At 45.9% G+C, this 22,672-nt stretch overlaps 3 protein-coding genes across 3 annotated transcripts; 1 reads left to right on the top strand and 2 right to left on the bottom strand.

Annotated features, from left to right (window-relative positions):
- Window positions 1–2,564: 2,564 nt before the first annotated feature.
- LOC140128819 (olfactory receptor 5B12-like) lies at window positions 2,565–3,491 on the bottom strand. Its single transcript, XM_072150521.1, has one exon. It carries the CDS (start codon window positions 3,489–3,491, stop codon window positions 2,565–2,567), a length of 927 nt encoding a protein of 308 aa, XP_072006622.1.
- A 2,937-nt stretch (window positions 3,492–6,428) lies between these two features.
- Window positions 6,429–7,391, bottom strand: LOC140128818 (olfactory receptor 5AR1-like). Its single transcript, XM_072150520.1, has one exon. The coding sequence runs from the start codon at window positions 7,389–7,391 to the stop codon at window positions 6,429–6,431; it is 963 nt and encodes a 320-aa protein (XP_072006621.1).
- Window positions 7,392–20,364: 12,973 nt separating this feature from the next.
- On the top strand, window positions 20,365–21,294 carry LOC140128817 (olfactory receptor 5B12-like). The gene has a single exon (XM_072150519.1). It carries the CDS (start codon window positions 20,365–20,367, stop codon window positions 21,292–21,294), a length of 930 nt encoding a protein of 309 aa, XP_072006620.1.
- Window positions 21,295–22,672: the final 1,378 nt, after the last annotated feature.

Genomic DNA, 22,672 nt, shown 5'->3' with positions numbered 1-22,672 from the left:
GTATATACTGTACATAGGTGGCACAGAGGTATTACATAGTAACAGGACTTTAGCTCAGAGGTAGTAGATATAACAGATGGAAGGATTTTTGGACAACGCGTTTCGGGGAGGATTCCCCCTTCATCAGGTCCAGGTACTGTAATACGTAAAACATCGCAATGATAACACTCTATAAAGATTAATATACATAAAGGTTACAGTTCATTATATATACACAACATTTCACATATAATTTAATTCATATCAAATCAAAAGACGAGGGGGCACTGTCTCCGCCTGGAGAAAACAAGGTTTAATCACCGGAGGCGACAGGGCTTTTTTACTATGAGAACTGTCAATCTGTGGAATAGCTGAGCTCAGGCGCTGGTCACAGCAGGGACAGCGGAGAGCTTCAAGAAGGGTCTAGATGCCTTTTTACACCTAAATAACATTGCTGGTTATGTTATATAGGATTGTTTCCCCTAAATCCCTTCCTCATCCAATCCCATCCCTTCCCTTCCTTGGTTGAACTTGATGGACATGTGTCTTTTTTCAACCGTATAAACTAGGAAACTATAGGTAAACGAATAAGATGATTATTTATGATACCTATGTATTTATTATCTATTTTATATTGCCTATTTACATATTTTTTATTTTCTATATTTTCTATGACCTTATAGTCATCCTTTTTAGGATCTTATTCGTTTACCTATGAATTAAATTATATGTGAAATGTTGTGTATATATAATGAACTGTAACCTTTATGTATACTAATCTTTATAGAGTGTTATCATTGCGATGTTTTACGTATTACAGTACCTGGACCTGATGAAGGAGGAATCCTCCCCGAAACGCGTCGTCCAAAAATCCTTCCATCTGTTATATCTACTACCTCTGAGCTAAAGTCCTGTTACTATGTAATACCTCTGTGCCACCTATGTACAGTATATACCTACCCAGCTACTACTGCGGATTATACGTTATACCCAGTGTATACACGTGAACTAGCAGCGCAGCAAAAATACTGGTTTCCCTACTAAACCTAACGCATCACATCAGGATTTATTCCTGCACACCAGTAGTAGGCGGTGTACACACACCACACCACTATAAGTATATGAGATAATACATGTATATCTGTGGAGCTCAGTACTGACATCCGTCACCTGGTGGTCGTGTGGTATCACACATGGGGTGCAGCCAGGACAACGCAGAGGACCCGGGACATAACATATGTAGTTATAGACCACTAGAAGGACACACAAGTTTCCTCGTATAGTAATGACCCAACTCTAAGGAATTACATGGTAATCGGTGGAGAGGGAATGAGGACTGGGACAATGTCCTCCTCAGCAGCAGAAATGGTGTCTCCAGGCTTGATGACCTTGAGGAAGTCGGAGATTTTTCCAATGAGATTCTTATGGGTGATATCTTATTGCACCATAACTCTGGGAGGAGATCCACACATGTACAGGCTCTCCGGAGCAGTAGTCACTCAGGCTCGGCTGTGGTGTCAGGTCTGGAGCACAGACCATCAGAACACGAGGGAGAGGTAAGTAGTGCAGGAGTACAGGCCACACAACACTCTATCTTCCCATCCCACTGGCTCGATGTCGGAGACATAACGTGTAGTGGAAAGGCCAATCAACCCCCAGAAGTAAAATACGGTTGTCCAGGAGGCAGGTGGCTGGCTATAGCGGCCTAACCATGGGGTCACTGTAGTCCTAGTATAGACCTCTTCCACATCCATCTGAGTCAGCAAGGGGAAGCAAGAAGAGGGGGCCATGTGGTGACAAGGTTCCCCCTAGGGCACTCCCGATGTGTCCAATGGGCGGCTTTGGCCAGGGACTCGGATGGTGAAAATCTCACAGTTCAGTTACTGTAGAACTTGCAGAACCGCAGTAGTAACAAGCTGAGCAACTTTCCACACTGAGGGCTCCGAACATCTCACCAGTGGAAGAGGGAGAATGATATACTGATTGGGGTCAGAGGTGGGGAGAAGGTGACAATCCTGCTGAAGGAGGAGCAGCCCCATACAGGCCCATTATGTTTCTGCAGATGGTGAATGAGGACCACCAAGACTTGACTAGATCATTGGGATGACAGATGAGATCCAAGAATTTTCAGGAATGTCATGAATGTTTCGAGAAGATGTCTAAGAATCTTAGGCAACTTTAGATATATCGGGTTAGAGAACCTCAAGTCACTTTTGAAGACCTTCTCAACCCTACTCTCACATTGGTGGAAAGTTGGAGGATGAAGCTCCCATTCTGTGACATATTTATAGATATTTTATTCTTGAGGATCAGCTCAGCCGAAAACAAATATAGAACAGCTCAACGTGAACCTCCGGAGGTCAGAGCTGCCAAATGGAAAACCCTCACTAGATAAGGATCTCGGATCATGAAGATGAGATAAGGTACATGAATCTGGTTGTATGAAGGTATGAACCAAGAGAGATGCCAAAAAAGTAACATGAAGTCTGGTATGAAGCATCATCTGGGCCTGGACAGAAGATAAATCTCACAAAGTCGGGGGTTAGAGGAACACATGTCCATCCTACAGATTCCTGGCATGAAGCTCAGGACCAGTGTACTGATTGTATTATGACTCTTCTTACATTTTGGTTCCTCAGACTATATATAAGGGGGTTCAGCATCGGAGTGACAGCCGTGTAGAAGACAGAAGCCACTTTGTCTCGTATGGTGAAGATACTGGAAGGAGGACGCATGTAAGTGAACAATACAGTGCCATAGAAGATGGAGACACACAGGAGGTGTGAGGAGCAGGTGCTGAAGGCTTTCCTCCTACCTTCTGTGGACCTCATGTTTGTAATTGAGATGACAATTAGGGCGTATGAGACCAGGATAGTCATCAATGAGCCTAAAGCCAAAGAACCTACTGTGTAGACGGTGACCATGTCACAGGTGGATGGGTTGGAGCAGGACAGTCTCAGAACCAGAGGAGCGTCACAATAGAAGTGGTCAATGAGGTTTGGACCACAGTATTGGAGACTGAAGGCACAGCTGGTCTGTACCGAGGACTGTAAGAAGCCAACGGAGAAGCAAAGGAGAACGAGACGTAGACATTTCTTCTTAGTCATGATGGACATATAATGGAGCGGGTGGCAGATGGCTACATAGCGGTCATAGGACATGGTGGAGAGCAGAAATGACTCTGTGGCTGCCAGAGCTGCGTAGAAGAAGAACTGAAGAGCACAACCTTCATAGGATATATTCTTTTTTAAAAACTTGAGGTCCACAAGCATCTTAGGGGTAACAGTAGAGGAATAGAAGACGTCCACCAGCGAGAGGTAACTCAGGAAGTAGTACATGGGGCTCTGGAGGTTGGAGGTGTTACTGACTATAACCACAAGACCAAGATTCGCTACTATGGTGACAATGTAGACGTGGAGGAGGAGTGTGAAGAGGAACATCTTGAGGTTCTCATCATCGGTCAGTCCAGAAAACACAAACTCTCTGACTTTTGTCCGGTTTGTGATGTCCATGAAATTAAGACCAGGCAAAAAGAACTCCAATTCCTGAAAGACACCAAGAAGCAAACCCAAACCTTAAATAGTGAGTGCCCCCTCCGTGTATGTCTCCTCTGCCTGGAGAAGCCGCTGAGATGTTTGTGTAGTTTGGAGCTTTCCATCCATACATCCTGGAGTCATTTATTACTGGCTTTGTTTCCTCTCGCTGCGCCTGTTGCACCTCATTTATGGAGTGTCTGCGCCCCAATATTTGTCCTTTTCTGACACTCACGCCCTGTCTTTTTATGGGTGCACAGTTTGGGCGCAGCTTTGAAATCCCTACACTCTTCCTGCGCTTGTAGTTTCCTCACACTGTTTACGACTAAGAGCCACCAAAAGCTGCTCTATGGAGATCTCTGGTGTGGTCCATGTAGCAGTAGATCCTCGTTACCTCTGAGCCTTGGAGACGCCTCATATCTGGATTGTTCTCTATCGTTCAGATGGACCATTATTTATACCACGCCTGGTGCCCAGGAGTCCAATGCTGAGCGTTCCTGGAGGACTGGTGATCACAGCAGCAGAGGCTCCAGGCTCCTCACACGCTATCCTCATGGGAATTTACTTCCCACTTTATTCCTCTGGATACTGATGAGAATTAGATTTTACATCATCTATGAAATGATGAGTTTTGAGTTGAGTTTTCGATAAATGTCTTGGGTTCTGCTTTGTCCCAATTAGATGGCTCCAGATGTTGGCCGCCCTGGACGTAGAAGAAGGATGGGATGACTATGACTGATGGCCCAGTGGGTTTCCCATATTTCCTTATGGGTGCAGCTTTGAAATCTTTACACTTTTCCTGCGCTTCTAGTTTGTCACCAGGAATGTGATTTTTAGCTGCTGAGAGGTTCCAGAAGCATCTGCTATGCTGATTTTGAAAATGCCTTTATCAGTATTCTGAATCATTTCAGTACTTTACACAAGTTTATTCCACATTACCTGTCTCCCTACCAGCAGTGTGTGATGAGTCCCGGGGGAGGAGCAGCTTGTGTCTCAGTCTCCTCCTCCCCCATCCCTACTTCTAGTTATGTGCATTGAGCAGATATGACGGAGGGGGGTGGTTTAGAGGAGAGGAAGAATTTATGAGGAGACACAGGCTGCAGACGCCCCTCCCACAATGCATTGCTGGCAGGTAATGTGAATTAAACTTAGATAAAGTACTGAATGTTTCTGAATACTGTCTAAGGCATTTTTAAAATCAGCATAGAAAGGGCTACTGGAACCTGTAAGGGTCACATTCCTGGTGACTGGTACACTTTAATTCAAATGTCCACTCAGAACTGCGACCCTTCACTGTAGTCCGAGCCTTACACCAGTATCACCATTGGTTGGGTCTACAGATTCTATGGGGCCCGGAGTGTCAGGACCCCGACCTGCCACAGTATAGACTGGAGGATGTGCACTGGGGTATATATATTATACATATAACACTGCACGTCCGGGAGCTCAGATAAGAAATCTTGGGGGAGGGGACGGCAGGACTAGGAATACTAGGAATATATCTCCTCTACTGGGCTGCAGGAAGTCACATCTGAGTATATACAGGAAGACAAAGAGTGAGTATATACATGTGTGTATGAGGATATAAATGTATGTGTATATGTGGTATACATGTGTATCTGCTGTATATGTGTATATATTATATGTGTGTATGAGGATACAAATGTATGTGTGTATATACGCTGTGTGTATATATGCTGTATACATGTATGTATATATGTGGATGTGCATATGTGTTTTAAACTCCAGTATTAAAACTCCCCGCACCAGCGATCCGGAGTCCATATGTACTTTCAGGCTCCAGCCACTTAGATCACAGAACACATCTGAACCGGCAATTTACTGCTTTTAAGGAGAAGGGGGGCCCATGCAAAATTCTACTATAGACCCCAGTTTTACCTACTCACGCCCCTGTCTACAGATATAATTCCTTAAAGGGGTGGTCATTAGGTAACTTACCAATATATATCTATTAATACCTTTCCACAGCCTGACGTAATAGTGAACCCCGGTGTAGTACCATTACCTTGGGCTTCTAGCACCGGCTCATAAGCGACACCGGTACCAGCGTCTGTCAGCTGTATATCTAACACTCACGATCACAGACGTCTCCTATTACGGATCTGAGCCCCTTTCACACAGCTGTCAACTATGACCGTGTACACAATCGCATGCGCTTCACTGGAAATGCCAATGAGATGGGGCCGAGGCACAGCCCCCTGCGCTTAGAAACACAGCCTAGTGCTGCGCGATCGCACCTTGAATAAAATGTCCACAGTAGAGCCCCCCTTTAAAGAAACGCCCACAGCAGATGCCCCCTTTAATGAAATGTCCACAGCAGATGCCCCCTTTAATGAAATGTCCACAGCAGATGCCCCCCTTTAATGTAATGTCCACAGCAGATGCCCCCTTTAATGAAATGTCCACAGCAGATGCCCCCTTTAATGAAATGTCCACAGCAGATGCCCCCCTTTAATGAAATGTCCACAGCAGATGGACCCTTTAATGAAATGGCTGCAGCAGAAACAGCCCCCCATAAATGAAATGTCCACATAAGAGCTATACTCCCCTTCGTCTTCTTCTCCAGGCGGCTCTGTCTTCTCCTCTTCCAGCGACATCACATGGCTGAGACCATGTCATGTCTTAGTGATGCATGTGGGCCGGAAGAGGAGAAGACTGAGCTGCTGGGAGAAGATGCCGAAGGTGAGTATAGTTGCCTTTTTGTAACTTGAAGCCACAACAATCTTTATATAGGGCCTGGGTATGGGTGGGCATGGGCCCCTGGGAAGGCGAAGGCCCCAGACTCCCGCCCATACCACCTATAGGAAGTATTGTTGTGGCTTCAAGTTAGAAAAAGACCTTTGGACCTTATGAAGATTTCTGGATGTACTTTCTGTAGGTTCTGTCATTATTGGCTCAGTCCTTCATCACCATCATTCTTCTTTTGGGGTGACAACAACTGTAAACTCCTCTTACAAGGACCTTCTTCACCTCCTGGTTTCTCAGGCTGTATATCAGGGGGTTCAGCATTGGGGTCACCACCGAATAAAAAATGGACACAACCTTGTCTTCTTTCTTAAAGGTATCTGAAGGGGGTCGAACGTAGGCGAGGAAGACCGAAACATAGAAGATGGAGGAGCAGATGAGATGTGAGGAGCAGGTGCTGAAGGCTTTTTGTCTGCCCTTTGCCGACTTTATCCGTAAAATAGCAAAGAAAATGAAGATGTAGGAGACCAGGATGGTGGATAAGGAAACCACACTATAGGAGCCTATGAGGACCACCGTGACCATGTCACAGGCCAAGGTGTCGGAGCAGGACAGTTTGAGTAGTGGTGGGATGTCACAGTAGAAGTGGTCTATGAGGTTTGAGGCACAATACTGGAGATTGAAGACACAACTGGTCTGGGCTACGGACTGCACAACGCCCAGAGAAAATGCCAGGATGACCAGATGGAAGCACTTCTTCTTGGTCATGATGGACACGTAATGCAGAGGGTGGCAGATGGCGGCATAGCGGTCATAGGACATATTCGAGAGGAGAACCACTTCTGTACCTGCCAGAGTGGCAAAGATGAAGAACTGGAGGGCACAACCATGAAATGTGATGACCTTCTTCACTGACATCAGGTCAGAGATCATCTTAGGAGTCACGGCTGAGGAGTAGAAGAGGTCCACCAAGGAGAGATAACTGAGGAAGAAGTACATGGGGGTGTGGAAGGTGGGCGTCCTGCGGACAATGATCATTATACCAACATTACCCACCACAGTTATGATGTAGACCTGTAGGAAGAAGACAAAGAGGAACAAGGCAAGTTTTGAGTCATTGGTCAGTCCAGAAAACACAAATATGGTGGCTTGAGTCTTGTTCACGTCTTCCATGTTGTTACTTCTCGCTGTGGGGGTAAATGACGTAAGTGAAATTACAAGAATTATGACATCATACATGACCTACAAGGCAATTGGATCTCTCTATAAGTACCAGGAAGTCCACCAACACAGGCCAATAACAATAATAATAGTATCTCCTCCCCTTATGGCTAAGCTCCAGCCTACAATCATATAACAACACAAGAAATAGAGGGAGATTACGAGGCTCGTATGTTATCTCACACCTCAATGGTATCAGGACTTGTGCTTCCTCTTTTCTAAGGGAGTATTAGTGGAAATTATCTGAATCTCCTCAAAATGTAGATTTTGATAACATGTCAACAACCAAAGGCTTCATGATATCAGTACAAGGAATAAAGAAGAGGAATAGTCTGGGGAAGAATGAAAGAGTTTGAGACTGATGATCTGAGGGCAATGACTGGACAGGTCCAGAGGTCGGGCAGTAGGAAGTCCTTAGTAGGCGGCCACATCTGTCATAGGTTGCATCTATATGGACGTCTTGGGGACGTGGTTAAAAGTTTCTTGCCTTGGATCTGCAGGGCCTCAGCTGAGGGTTAAACTTCCCATTTATTGATTCTCCTCTAAGGACTGCACCGGAGCAAGTTCTTCGGGGCAGCAGTGCACAATCTTACTTTAGTCTGAGGTCGGCATCATCAGACTCCACAACTTCACTAGAGGAGCACCAAGTGTCACAGTGCAGCACAAAATACCACCACCAACTAGAATAACACAGACACCCAGTGTAGACAAAAAAGATAATATTGGTGTCTCCAGATCAGATGGAAAAGTAATAATAGGGTCCCCTAGAATAGACAATAAATAATGACACAGACACCAGACCCGGGCAAAAAAACCCCCCTCACTTCTCCACGGTCTTCTCTTATCTGATAAATGTACCTATTGGCTACTCATTCTGCAGATTGTGCTCTCTCCTTTACAGGATGACCCCAAAAAAGGTCCTGAGCCCTGGAGGAGGTTCAGAGGCCTCTGGCAGATAAGAATGCACTGTTATATGAGGCCCAGGGTGGAGTGGCCCATGTTGTTCTGGGGTGAGTAGCTCCATGCTTACCTCTAGCCTGAAGAATGAAGGACAGAAGATTGGGAAAAGTATCAGACCCTCAGAAGTGTAGGAGGATATCAAGAAATAAACGCTCTACCTCTGATAGATTAGTGAGGAGAAGGTTATACCATGGAGAAGAGAGGACAAATAAATCAGGTAGGTCCTTCTCCTCATTCAGCTGATCCACCTTAGAAACAAACAACCAAACCGGATCTTCAAGACTCAGCTTATTGGGAAGACAGTGGCCATGAGCTGAATGACTGGTTCCAAGATGGGTGAAGACATTCACCAAGATCAAGAACATCCCACATCCACATGGGACAGATTCTTCCAAATAAACACTGGGTTTGGGTCAGTGGGAGACTTGTAGGCACACAGCGGCACAATGGAGGTATCCACTGGAAAGAGGTCCGGTTTGTCTACCGTAGTTATCTCTTATCTCTACCTACTTATCTCTTGGACCAGTATGATAGTAATACGGATTGTCCCACAAATATTTCAAAAACATCTAAATAACAATGTGATATTACTCAAAGAGACTTGATACAAGAAGATGGCAGTGGATTAAAGGGAAAAAAGTGGAGCTTCCTCAGTGCGCTGCTACATTGATTTCAGGTTCAACCAATGTTTGATCACAAAATCATTTTATTCAACAAAGTGTCAATTAATGAACAACGCGTTTCGGGGGCGGACCGCTCCCTTCGTCAGGTTCTTAAATATTTGTGATCTAGTTGGAGGAGGAATATAGCTGATTGAAAAGCAGTGGTAGCCTCGTTCCACTGCGGCAGCAAACCCTCTCTCTCCAAGGCCTTGCACTGAGCATAACTACCCCAGGTGAGAGCATAACTAACCTGACCTTCGTCACCAGAAACAGGATTCCCTTGAACCCACGGGTGTTTGCCCGATGAGCGCCCTTGTGTCCTTTTATTTTTCGTTTTAGTCTACCTTGAGGTAGCTTGAGTCTTGTTCACGTCTTCCATGTTGTTACTTCTCGCTGTGGGGGTAAATGACGTAAGTGAAATTACAAGAATTATGACATCATACATGACCTACAAGGCAATTGGATCTCTCTATAAGTACCAGGAAGTCCACCAACACGGGCCAATAACAATAATAATAGTATCTCCTCCCCTTATGGCTAAGCTCCGGCCTACAATCATATAACAACGCAAGAAATAGAGGGAGATTACGAGGCTCGTATGTTATCTCACACCTCAATGGTATCAGGACTTGTGCTTCCTCTTTTCTAAGGGAGTATTAGTGGAAATTATCTGAATCTCCTCAAAATGTAGATTTTGATATCATGTCAACAACCAAAGGCTTCATGATATCAGTACAAGGAATAAAGAAGAGGAAGAATGAAAGAGTTTGAGACTGATGATCTGAGGGCAATGACTGGACAGGTCCAGAGGTCGGGCAGTAGGAAGTCCTTAGTAGGCGGCCACATCTGTCATAGGTTGCATCTATATGGACGTCTTGGGGACGTGGTTAAAAGTTTCTTGCCTTGGATCTGCAGGGCCTCAGCTGAGGGTTAAACTTCCCATTTATTGATTCTCCTCTAAGGACTGCACCGGAGCAAGTTCTTCGGGGCAGCAGTGCACAATCTTACTTTAGTCTGAGGTCGGCATCATCAGACTCCACAACTTCACTAAAGGAGCACCAAGTGTCACAGTGCAGCACAAAATACCACCACCAACTAGAATAACACAGACACCCAGTGTAGACAAAAAAGATATTGGTGTCTCCAGATCAGATGGAAAAGTAATAATAGGGTCCCCTAGAATAGACAATAAATAATGACACAGACACCAGACCCGGGCGAAAAAACCCCCTCACTTCTCCATGGTCTTCTCTTATCTGATGAATGTACCTACTGGCTACTCATTCTGCAGATTGTGCTCTCTCCTTTACAGGATGACCCCAAAAAAGGTCCTGAGCCCTGGCAGATAAGAATGCACTGTTATATGAGGCCCAGGGTCGGGTGGGCCCATGTTGTTCTGGGGTGAGTAGCTCCATGCTTACCTCTAGCCTGAAGAATGAAGGACAGAAGATTGGGAAAAGTATCAGACCCTCAGAAGTGTAGGAGGATATCAAGAAATAAACGCTCTACCTCTGATTAGTGAGGAGAAGGTGATACCATGGAGAAGAGAGGACAAATAAATCAGGTAGGTCCTTCTCCTCATTCAGCTGATCCACCTTAGAAACAAACAACCAAACCGGATCTTCAAGACTCAGCTTATTGGGAAGACAGTGGCCATGAGCTGAATGACTGGTTCCAAGATGGGTGAAGACATTCACCAAGATCAAGAACATCCCACATCCCCACATGGGACAGATTCTTCCAAATAAACACTCTTAGGGTCAGTGGGAGACTTGTAGGCACACAGTGGCACAATGGAGGTATCCACTGGAAAGAGGTCCGGTTTGTCTACCGTAGTTATCTCTTATCTCTACCTACTTATCTCTTGGACCAGTATGATAGTAATACGGATTGTCCCACAAATATTTCAAAAACATCTAAATAACAATGTGATATTACTCAAAGAGACTTGATACAAGAAGATGTAAGACACACCTGGTGGATATAAAACACCCATCAAGATCCAACCCTCACAACATCCAAGGCACAGAGCGACATCTCATGGATCACACCAGGAATGGTGGTCGTCCTAACTGATTATCTGAAGGGAAGCACGATGAGTGGAGGTCACATATCTGCACTGTGCTGGGGTTGTGTGCAGTTATCGGAGATGCCTCTATAATGCAGTGTGGGTCAATCCGAGAAAGGAAAGGGAGAAAAAAGCGCACGAGACTCAAGTGGAGTATTTTTCTAAAATCTATGAAAAGGTTTGGGTTGAGGGCATATCAGGTCATGGAGGAATCCTTTTGAAGGGTCCTTCGGTACCTAATGGATGGAGACGCTGCTGGCCACGAGACGATGGTCCGCTCACCCAGGATGGTGGACTTCCACGGGTAGAAAGTCTCATTACTGTCGGCACTGCGTCCCTCGATTAGACGGTTGTTGTTTTATAAAAATTATCTTTTATTTTTAAAACACAACGCGTTTTGGCTCTGGACGGGAGCCTTCGTCAGGTCTAAAGGCATATAACTTCCTCTACACCTGATGAAGGCTCCCGTCCGGAGCCAAATCGAGCGACGCAGCGCCAACAGTAACGAGACTTTCTTCCCGTGGAATCCTATATCTGTACTATGGTAAACTAAATGGTTAAACGATCTTTGAAATATTTTACCTTAATTTTACATTCACTTATTCCTGTTCTTCATTGAGGACCTTGGAGATATTAAAAAATGGAGCACATGTACTGAGCTTCCTGCACATTAACAGATCAGCTGGGTCCCCAAAATGTGAACCTGCAAATACCTGCAAATACCTGCAAATACCTGCTTGTCACGTCCACCACCCTGCCTGACCGTACATGGACCTTCTCTTACCCCACATTACTGGTCAGATTCAGAAACCAATACCATGAGATACAGAGAGGATCAGTATAACGGCCGGAGGTATCTCGGTGTGTGGGGTTACTCTGGGGTCTCTCACCTGTGGACGTGGAGTGATGTGACGCGAGTCTGGGATCTGCGGAGATCAACGTGCTTGAAAACCTCCAGGTTTTTAAAAGAGCGTAAGATACACGGGAGGATAGTTGTGTCTCCAGAGTGGAGGCAGCAGGAGACGGAGGCAGATAATTATTACACTAAATAAAAACATTAACACCAAAATAAGAAAATCAGCCTCAGGTCAAAGCCTCTAATACTGCAGTCCCTGAAGGAATGGAGAGGCCGGACCAAGGACTGGACCTGCTCCTACTAACCCCACCAAGGACCATGCTGGACAGGGGAGAGGTGCTGCAGGTCACCCCCGACTGTCCGGTCTACCGGCTGATGGTGTTTGTGGTGTAAGATGGCAGGAGGCATTGTGGGAGCTAATATAGAAATAACTTACAACTTATAAATCCATGAAAACTGAAGCACAAACCTGTTGGGTCGCGTTTTTACGCCTTAATCTAAAAGTGTCAGTCTTTAACCAATTTTTTTCCCCCCAACCTCAAAAATCCCAAACTTTTAAATTTTTCCGTATACAGAGATGTATGGGGTCATTTTCGATGCAACAAATTGTCCTTCCTAGTGACAGTATTTATTATTCCTGCCGTGTACCGGGAAGCTGGAAAACATTCCAAATGTGGCCACCTGGTGGCTCCCCGCCGCAGCAAGACCACCCCACTTTGTGGCGCGCTTTGGCTCAGACCAGGAATCCACTTAGACTCCGCTCCCGGGTTGCGGCTGGCATCTTTACCCCCTGCGGTGGTCCAGGGAGTCCACAGACTTTAGTTCCAAAGGACTATTCCCATAGACTGTGACAGTAAGATCCGGCCATGGACTCCGCCAAGGTCATGAAGTCTACAAAAGCCATGGACGGTCCCAAGGATCCGTACCTGCTACTGGGTGACCTTCTCAGCACTATCGCCCAGCAGTCCCAAGAGATTGCTGCGCAAAAAGAACTCTTGGACAAATTCGCTGCCACTCTTCGGATTATTGCCTCCCAGCAGCAGGCTCCTGTGACTCCGCCAGTTGCTTCTGTCACGCAGCCATGTTTTTCGGCAGTTAACTCTGGATCTGAAATTTTGATGCCTAAAAAATTTAATGGCAACCCGAATTTTTGTAGGAGCTTTGTTGCCCAGTGCTCATTGCACATCAAACTGATGTCCTCCCAGTCTACTCCCGAACGCAATAAGGTGGCATTTATTTTTTCTTTGCTCTGTAGAGAGGCGCTGGACTGGGCTACTCCTCTATGGGATAGTGGTGACCCAGACATGGTTACCCATACCAAATTCCTGGCAAATATCCAGTCCAGGTTTGAACCACCTCAATTTCGCCTACCTTGTCTGTCCTGCTTGGTCCCGGTGTCCCCAGTGCCTACGCAGCCTCCCAGAGCTGCTCCAGCGACACCTCAGCCTCCGCAGCTTCCCAGAGCTTCTCCAGCGACGCCTCAGCCTCCGCAGCTTCCCAGAGCTGCTCCAGTTGCACCTCCGCAGCTTCCCAGACCTTCTCCAGTGGTGCCTCAGCCTCCGCAGCTTCCCAGAGCTGCTCCAGTGGCGCCTCAGCCTCCGCAGCTTCCCAGAGCTGCTCCAGTTGCACCTCCGCAGCTTCCCAGACCTTCTCCAGTGGTGCCTCAGCCTCCGCAGCTTCCCAGAGCTGCTCCAGTGGCGCCTCAGCCTCCGCAGCTTCCCAGAGCTGCTCCAGTGGGCGCCTCATCAATTGCACCATCAACACTAGACTCTATCGTAAACCCACATCGGGTAACACATCTTTGAAAGCTGATAGCTGTCATCCTCTACACTCTATAAAAAACCTACCCGTTGGCGAGTTCATCAGAGCAAAAAGAGCATCCTCCACCTCTGATGCATATAACATGGAATGCAACATCATTACTAATTGCCTACGTAGAAGAGGTTACAATCGCAAGCTATGCCACCGAGCACACAATATTGCCGATAGTAGAGATCGCTCTCACTATTTATCTGAAGCCATCCCTAAAATTAAAACTAATGACTTGCCCGTGTTCTCCACACAATTCAGCACACAGTATGCTGCCATAACTACCATCATAAAAAAATACTTACCCATTCTTTATCGGGATACCACAATGGATAAGATATAAGGGTATCCGATGTGTGTCAACCAGGGCACCTACATTGGGCAATATACTTTCCCCTAATTATTTCACCTATAATCAATACATTAATACCTGGTTAAATTTTAGGGGCAGCGTTTGTTGTGGCAAAACTAGATGCAACCTCTGTAAATATTTACACAGAACCTCCACTTTTTCTTCCTATGTTACTGCTCAAACTTACCAGATTTATAGACATCTCAATTGTGAATCAACACATAGGGGCAGATTTACTTACCCTGTCCGTTCGCGATCCAGCGGTACGTTCTCTGCGGTGGATTCGGGTCCGGCCGGGATTCATCAAGGCAGTTCCTCCGACGTCCACCAGGTGACGCTGCTGCGCTGAAAAGCATCTGAACGCACTGGAATTCACCGAGCCGGACCAGGTGAAGGTAAGCGCGTCCCAAGCGACACTTTTTTTGTTTTAAATGCGGCGGTTTTTCCGAATCCTTCGGGTTTTCGCTCGCCCACGCCCCCCAATTTCCGTCGCGTGCATGCCGGCGCCGATGCGCCACAATCCGATCGCGTGCGCCAAAATCCTGGGGCAATACAGGGAAAATCGGCGCAAATCGGAAATTTTTGGGTAACACGTCGGGAAAACGCGAATCGGGCCCTTAGTAAATGACCCCCATATTGTCTATATGGTTTCATGTACGCAATGCTAAATGCAGTACATAGGTTGCACTACTAGAAAGCTCAAAACCCGGATTGCGGAACATGTTACCGGATCTAACCCACAAAATATATCCAGCACTCTAAATATATCTGGAGTCTCCAAGCACTTCCGAGATTTCCACAATGGCTCTATGACATTCATGTCAGTAATTGCCATTGAACAAACAATAGCTTCCAAGCGGGGAGGCGACTGCATGAAAAAACTTCATATGCGAGAAGCCTTCTGGATCATGATGCTGGACACCCGCTTCCCTAAAGGGATGAATGATAGAAACGATCTAATGTTCGTTTATTAAAACCTTTTTCACTTTTATATTTCCCCTATTCCGGTCTTTTCATGTTCCCTCCTCTCTAATGTCATGTGACTCAAGTCCGAATCCATCCCCCTTGTCACGCCTTTCACACGCCCATTACACTGTTTCCGGTGGCGTTCTCCTCCATTATAGAAATCTAACTTGATGTTTCCTCCAGCAGGTATGATTAAGGACTATCTTACACGTCACCTGTAACTTTGCTACCCTCTATTGTGATGTCACGCTTTTAATATGTCACGAATAAACTTAGGAAGATTTTTTTACTTTTTAACAGTCGCTAGTGCGGATTTCCTTTAAATATTTTTTCTACGAATTCTACCTTAGATCCGGACCAAGTGTTATCTTTCATCCAGCACAGCCTACAATCAAGACGTACCTTGTAAGGGTGAGCACACACAATTTTGTTTTTCCTTTTCTTCTATGGCTCTGCAGCTTCCCAGAGCTGCTCCAGCACCTCCACAGCTTCCCAGAGCTGCTCCAGTGGCCCCCCAGCCTCCGCAGCTTGCCAGTGCTGCTCCAGCGACTCTCCAGAAGTCGCCCCAGCCTCCGCAGCTTGCCAGTGCTGCTCCAGCGACTCTCCAGAAGTCGCCCCAGCCTCTGCAGCTTGCCAGTGCTGCTCCAGCGACTCTCCAGAAGTCGCCCCAGCCTCCGCAGCTTGCCAGTGCTGCTCCAGCGACTCTCCAGAAGTCGCCCCAGCCTCTGCAGCTTGCCAGTGCTGCTCCAGCGACTCTCCAGAAGTCGCCCCAGCCTCCGCAGCTTGCCAGTGCTGCTCCAGCGACTCTCCAGAAGTCGCCCCAGCCTCCGCAGCTTGCCAGTGCTGCTCCAGCGACTCTCCAGAAGTCGCCCCAGCCTCCGCAGCTTGCCAGTGCTGCTCCAGCGACTCTCCAGAAGTCGCCCCAGCCTCCGCAGCTTGCCATAGCTGCTCCGGCTTTTTCAGAAGCCGTTCTGGTGACTCTGCGGCAATCCTGTAATCCTGTGGCGGTCCAGTAATCCTGTGGCGGTCCAGTTATCCTGTGGTGGTCCGGTTATCCTTTGGCAGTCCGGTTATCCTGTGGCGGTCCGAGGTCCTGCCAGCCGTCCTTCCGAGGTCCTGCCAGCCGTCCATCCGAGGTCCTGCCAGCCATCCATCCGAGGTCCTGCCATGCCGAAATACCAATTCTGTGAGACAACATTGTTATTCTGTGTGACAGAATTCTACTTCTGTACTACAAAATACCATTCTATGTGACAGAATCCTAGTTTTGTACTACAAAATACCATTCTGTGTGACAAAAAACCATTCTGTGGGACAAAATTCTTATTCTGTGTTTCAGAATTCTACTTCTGTACTACAAAATACCATTCTGTTTCACAAATTCTATTCTGCGTCACAAAATACTATTCTGTGTGACAAAATTCTTATTTTGTGTTACAGAATTCAACTTCTGTAATACAAAATACCATTCTGTTGGACAAAATTCCATCCTGTGTGACAACATTTTTATTCTGTGTAACAGAATTCTACTTCTGTACTACAAAATGCAATTCTGTTTGAGAGAATACTATTCTGTGACGAAATACCATTCTGTTTGACAACATTCTTATTTTGTGTGGCAGAATTCTTCTTCTGTACTACAAAATACCATTCTGTGTGACAAAATTCTTATTCTGTGTTACAGAATTCTACTTCTGTACTACAAAATACCGTCTCGCAAGACATTCGTAGTAAAGATTCTCTTTCATTGAATACACAATATAAAACTGAGAACATGTATCCAAAGAGTATAATACACAGACCTACGCGTTTTGGCGGTCACGCAATGGTCACTTTGAATATTTAGTGATGCCATTTGGACTATGTAATGCTCCCGCTGTCTTCCAGGAGTTTGTGAATGACATTTTCAGGGATCTGCTGTACTCCTGTGTCATGGTTTACCTCGAAGACATCTTTGTCTTCTCCCCAGACTGTTTTTGCACCAGTTTTGCGACTAAACACCAAACTAACCACACAGCAAAAGTAATCAGGTTTCCCTCTATTTACAGTTCATGACCTTCTATTTACAAAACAATCAGCAGCATCCTCAGCTCAGAGCAAGAGAGAAGTTTGGAGGATTTTGCAGATACTACAGACAAGTGTCCCCTCGTGTAGCAGGATGACCCCACCGTTGTCTAAGAGGGATACTGTCCAGAATTACAGGGGGGCAGCAGGAGATCAGCACTAAAGGATCCCATCCAGGAGATGCCACTTCTGAGGAGGTCACTGGGTGCAGGGTGTCACACACCTGGGTGCTGCTGTGGGGGTCATTCTCATGCTGTGATGCGGGAGAAGAGCAGAGAGGAGCTTATAGGATGATCAGATGTAAGAGCCCGAATCTAACATTGCGCCTAAACTGCGCCTAGTGATTAATAAGAGGCAGGAACTCATCACAGATGGTTGTAACTTGTGATAATTGCCAGAAATTCGGCGCAACTACTACATTTAACCACAGAACAGTGAAAAATCTGGCCCTTTGTATGACAAAATAATTTCTGTGTGACAACATTCTTTTTGTGAATTCTGTGTGACACAACGGGGGAGGATTTGTCAATGTTTCGCAGGTTCCATCAGGTTCTAGTCATTTTCTGTGCCAGATTTATCACTGTGTTAATGAATCTGGTGCAGGATAAGACTGTCAGTTTCCAGTTTAGACCTACTTTAAAGTGGTCTAAACTCCAAATAGGCCACGCCCCTTTCCCGGTGACCACGCACCCTTAGTCGGACAAGTCGGAAAATGGCTAAAAACAGGTCTAAAAAGTCTTGATAAATGTGGTGTAAGGCTTTTCACACAGTTTTTTTTGGCACAGAGCTGCCAGAATTGTGGCGCAAGTACCCCCCCCCCACCCCCAATGAATTCCGTGTGACAAAATAATATTGTGTGTGACACAAAATACATTCTGATCACACAAAATAAACTGCATCACAATATTGTTTTTGTGCATTCTGCAAAAGTCTAATTGATTTTGTGTACACAAAAATGATTATTGTCATGACAAAAGGCAATTTGGGTCGATAAATACCGGTATTACTTTTGTGAGCACAAAACTGATTTTGTGATGACAACTTTGAATTCGGTGTCCATAGTATGAATTCTGTGATCACTAAATTAATTTTGTGCCACTGAATACATTTTGTTGCACAGAATACATTGTGAACAAACGGCGCCCCATAAATAACCACCATGAGGAGAGGAGCTGTTTTTGGAAGAAAGCCGCCATGTTTCAACCTCCAGACATCCCCTTTAATGTGCCCATACTGGAATGTTACATAGTCTCTACTTCAAGGCTGAGTTGCTGCATTTCTTTCTGTGAGTTGAGTATCTACAAGGATGGAAACTTCATGTAGTGACTTGTGGCAGTGGTGGCTCCTCATGAAGTGACATGTTGTAGTGGTGGCTCCTCATAAAGTGACTTGTGGCAGTGGTGGCTCCTCATGAAGTGACTTGTGGCAGTGGTGGCTCCTCAAGAAGTGACTTGTGGCAGTGGTGGCTCCTCAAGAAGTGACTTGTGGCAGTGGTGGCTCCTCATGAAGTGACATGTTGTAGTGGTGGCTCCTCATGAAGTGACTTGCAGCAGTGGTGGCTCCTGATGAAGTGACTTGTGGCAGTGGTGACTCCTCATGAAGTGACTTGTGGTAGTGGTGGCTCCTCTTGAAGTGACTTGTGGCAGTGGCGGCTCCTCATGAAGTGACTTGTGGCAGTGGTGGCTCCTGATGAAGTGACTTGTGGCAGTGGTGACTCCTCATAAAGTCACTTGGCAGTGGTGGCTCCTCATAAAGCGACTTGTGGCAGTGGTGGCTCCTCATGGAGTGACTTGTGGCAGTGGTGGCTCCTCATGTAGTGACTTGTGGCAGTGGTGGCAACTCATGAAGTGACTTATCGCAGTGGTGGCTCCTCATGAAGTGACATGTTGTAGTGGTGGCTCCTCATGAAGTGACTTGTGGCAGTGGTGGCTCCTTATGAAGTGACATGTTGTAGTGGTGGCTCCTCATGAAGTGACTTGTGGCAGTGGTGGCTCCTCATGAAGTGACATGTTGTAGTGGTGGCTCCTCATGAAGTGACTTGTGGCAGTGGTGGCTCCTCATGAAGTGACTTATGGCAGTGATGGCTTCTCATGAAGCGACTTGTGGCAGTGGTGGCTCCTCATGAAGTGACATGTTGTAGTGGTGGCTCCTCATGAAGTGACTTGTGGCAGTGGTGGCTCCTAATGAAGTGACTTGTGGCAGTGGTGGCTCCTAATGAAGTGACTTATGGCAGTGATGGCTTCTCATGAAGCGACTTGTGGCAGTGGTGGCTCCTCATGAAGTGACATGTTGTAGTGGTGGCTCCTCATGAAGTGACTTGTGGCAGTGGTGGCTCCTAATGAAGTGACTTATGGCAGTGGTGGCTCCTCATGAAGTGACTTGTGGCAGTGGTGACTCCTCTTACAGCTGCAGGTCAATGGCCTCTGTAGGTGGAGCCATTCTACAACTGTCTGTAGGGACTGGATGTTATACACCAGGCAGTAGATCTGAATGAAAAGTCTTCTATCCATATGGTAAAGTTTGGATTCACCTTCTTATTTTATTCCTAGGACATTTTTGCCTTTCTTTAGTATCAGATAATTACACCCCAGTCATTACGAGCTCCTCCTGAGGGTCTCCTCAGGGCCCGGTGCCAGATGAGATGTTCTCAGAGGAGTCTAGGATTTCTGATAAAAATATCAGGATCAGAGGAGAAACCACGTGAAGGTTCTGATGGTTCAACGTCACGGCATGAGGAGCCAGACATCTCCAGGTATCACCGAAATATCTCCCCACCGATCCACAGATATCAGGTAAGGGATAGCTAGAAGTGTATCGGGCATGAAAATAACATTGTATGAGAAATATCACATACACCACGGGACATCATTGATCACAGTAGATGTGAGACATTTCTACATATACCAGGTAAGAGACATCTCTGGATAGAGACACATGACACAAAACCTACCACGAATCTGCTATGCCTCCTCCTGCTGAGATCTACCCAAAGAGGAAACACAATTCTCAGACATCATATTCAGCTACACGTGGCCATATTCCGTGGTGTCATGTTATAAGAGATGATACAATGATGGATTTCTACCTTCCAGTTTCAGGTTGTTTCTCATTCTTGATGTCATTCTTGATCTGGACCTTTTCCGCCCGCTCTCGATTTATTTCACTGGTAAAGAAGATCAACTCCTTACATGCCACTACTCACCAACCAGACCAAGGTCACAGAGTTTGTGTTTTCTGGACTGACTGATGATGAGAACCTCAAATTCTTCCTCTTCATCTTCTTCCTCCATGTCTACATCGTCACCGTAATGGCAAATCTTGGCCTGGTGATTGTTGTAGGAAACACATCAACCCTCCAGAATCCTATGTATTTCTTCCTGAGCTACCTCTCGCTGGTGGACGTCTTCTACTCATCAACCATAACTCCTAAGATGCTTTCTGACCTTATGTCCATGAAGAAGACCATCTCTTTTGAAGGTTGTGCCCTTCAGTTCTTCTTCTATGCAGCTTTGGGATCTATTGAGACTCTTCTCCTGTCCACCATGTCTTATGACCGATTTATGGCCATCTGTCACCCTCTTCATTATATGTCCATCATGACTAAGAAGAAATGTCTATGTCTCGTTCTTCTGTCCTTCTCCGTTGGCTTCTTACAGTCCTCAGTACAGACCAGCTGTGCCTTCAGTCTCCAATACTATGGACCAAACCTCATTGACCATTTCTATTGTGACGCTCCTCTGGTTCTCAGACTGTCCTGCTCCGACACCTCCACCTGTGACATGGTCACCGTCTACACAGTAGGTTCTTTGGCTTTAGGCTCATTGATGACTATCCTGGTCTCATACGCCCTAATTGTCATCTCAATTACAAACATGAGGTCCACAGAAGGTAGGAGGAAAGCCTTCAGCACCTGCTCCTCACACCTCATGTGTGTCTCCATCTTCTATGGCACTGTATTGTTCACTTACATGCGTCCTCCTTCCAGTATCTTCACCATACGAGACAAAGTGGCTTCTGTCTTCTACACGGCTGTCACTCCGATGCTGAACCCCCTTATATATAGTCTGAGGAACCAAAATGTAAGAAGAGTCATAATACAATCAGTTCACGGTTTTTGAGGTTTTAGAATTCTCTTAGCATAAGGATCCAAAAATAAATGTGTAGTCTTAGCCATAATCATCACTTATTACAGGGGCAACCAGTAAAGTAAAGGTCTCGGCGATGGTCTCCAGATTAAGTCCCTTTTCCTTGGATGTTGGCACCTTTCTTCCCTCATATTTGCATTCATCCAGAACAACATGGACCTTAGAAGGTCTTTTGCACGTGATGTGACTTGCCAATATATGAATCAGGTGAACGTCAGATTTGTGGATGCTGGAGGTACACGTTGTCCATGGTGATGGACCCAAAGGCTCCTCTGCTTTGTTAAGACAGAAATATTAAATATAACAGTTATCTAAATCTTTCTCAAGCAGGTCATAGACTAATAAACAAATGTGGCCACGGCCCGAGAGTAATGATGGGTTTAGCTATAGCTCTTTCTGGATTATCACCAAAATCCATTGACTTCTGTGTTTTTCTCACCATGAGGAGGTCCTAGCTCCACCAGTCCTCTGACTTTACTGCCAGGACTTCATTCCCATTTCCACATTTGAATACATAGATTGGGTCGCTTCATCTAGCTATCAGCAGAGCCTTCAAACATACTGCTGGTAAAGGAACAAATCTGGTGGTGGATCTTCCAGGACCATTGGGGGACATTGTTGAATTTCACAATTAAACCATAATAGAAAACTCAATGTAATCCAATAAGGCCTCATTCAAATAACCGTAATGGGCGCAAACTGCACAATTTGTGGCCAGAGGTCTATGGCACCCGGTCACAGTGCGGCGAGCACACGGTCACGGCCGCTCATCTTTCAATGGAGAGTAGAAGGGATCTGGTCCAGACGAGAACATGGCCGTGTGTGTGTGAGGAAATTCTCATCTTCCACTTCGCTCATCCTTTGCTTTTCATGCGTGATTTGACATCATGAAAAGTCTTGTTGAATTTTTTAGGTTTTTCCTCTAACTGTTGCGCACTTTATTCATTTAGGTAGAAACTGTAATCAATGAAGAACATCAATGGGACACAGGCAACCATGTTTGTGTTCCCTGGACTGACGGATGATGACAAGCTCATTCCTTTGGTGTTTGCCATCTTCTTATTCATCTACCTCGAAACGAACTTGGGTAACATTGCCATCATTGTTCTCATCTATAACACGTCCAATCTCTACCCACCCCCCATGTACTTCTTGATTTTTTATTCCTCCATCGTCACTACATAGTCTTGGTGGTCACATCATTCCATGGTTGTGCTGTCGGCCAAGCTCTCCATTACATGTCTATAATGACCAAGAACAGATGTTTATGTTTGTGCATTTTGTCCAATGTCTCCATTGGTTTCTTCCAGTCATCCCAGTTGTGCCTCCAGTCTCCAGTTCTATGGCTCCA

Source organism: Engystomops pustulosus, chromosome 4, assembly GCF_040894005.1.
Source record: "Engystomops pustulosus chromosome 4, aEngPut4.maternal, whole genome shotgun sequence".
NCBI lineage: Eukaryota > Metazoa > Chordata > Amphibia > Anura > Leptodactylidae > Engystomops > Engystomops pustulosus.
Note: the sequence above shows the minus strand (reverse complement) of the source record. Positions and strands in the feature narration are given on the sequence as shown.

What these genes read in the sequence shown, in the direction of transcription:
- LOC140128819 (XM_072150521.1), bottom strand. Translation starts at nt 3,491, where the DNA reads ATGGACATCACAAACCGGACAAAAGTCAGAGAGTTTGTGTTTTCTGGA.
- LOC140128818 (XM_072150520.1), bottom strand. Translation starts at nt 7,391, where the DNA reads ATGGAAGACGTGAACAAGACTCAAGCCACCATATTTGTGTTTTCTGGA.
- LOC140128817 (XM_072150519.1), top strand. Translation starts at nt 20,365, where the DNA reads ATGCCACTACTCACCAACCAGACCAAGGTCACAGAGTTTGTGTTTTCT.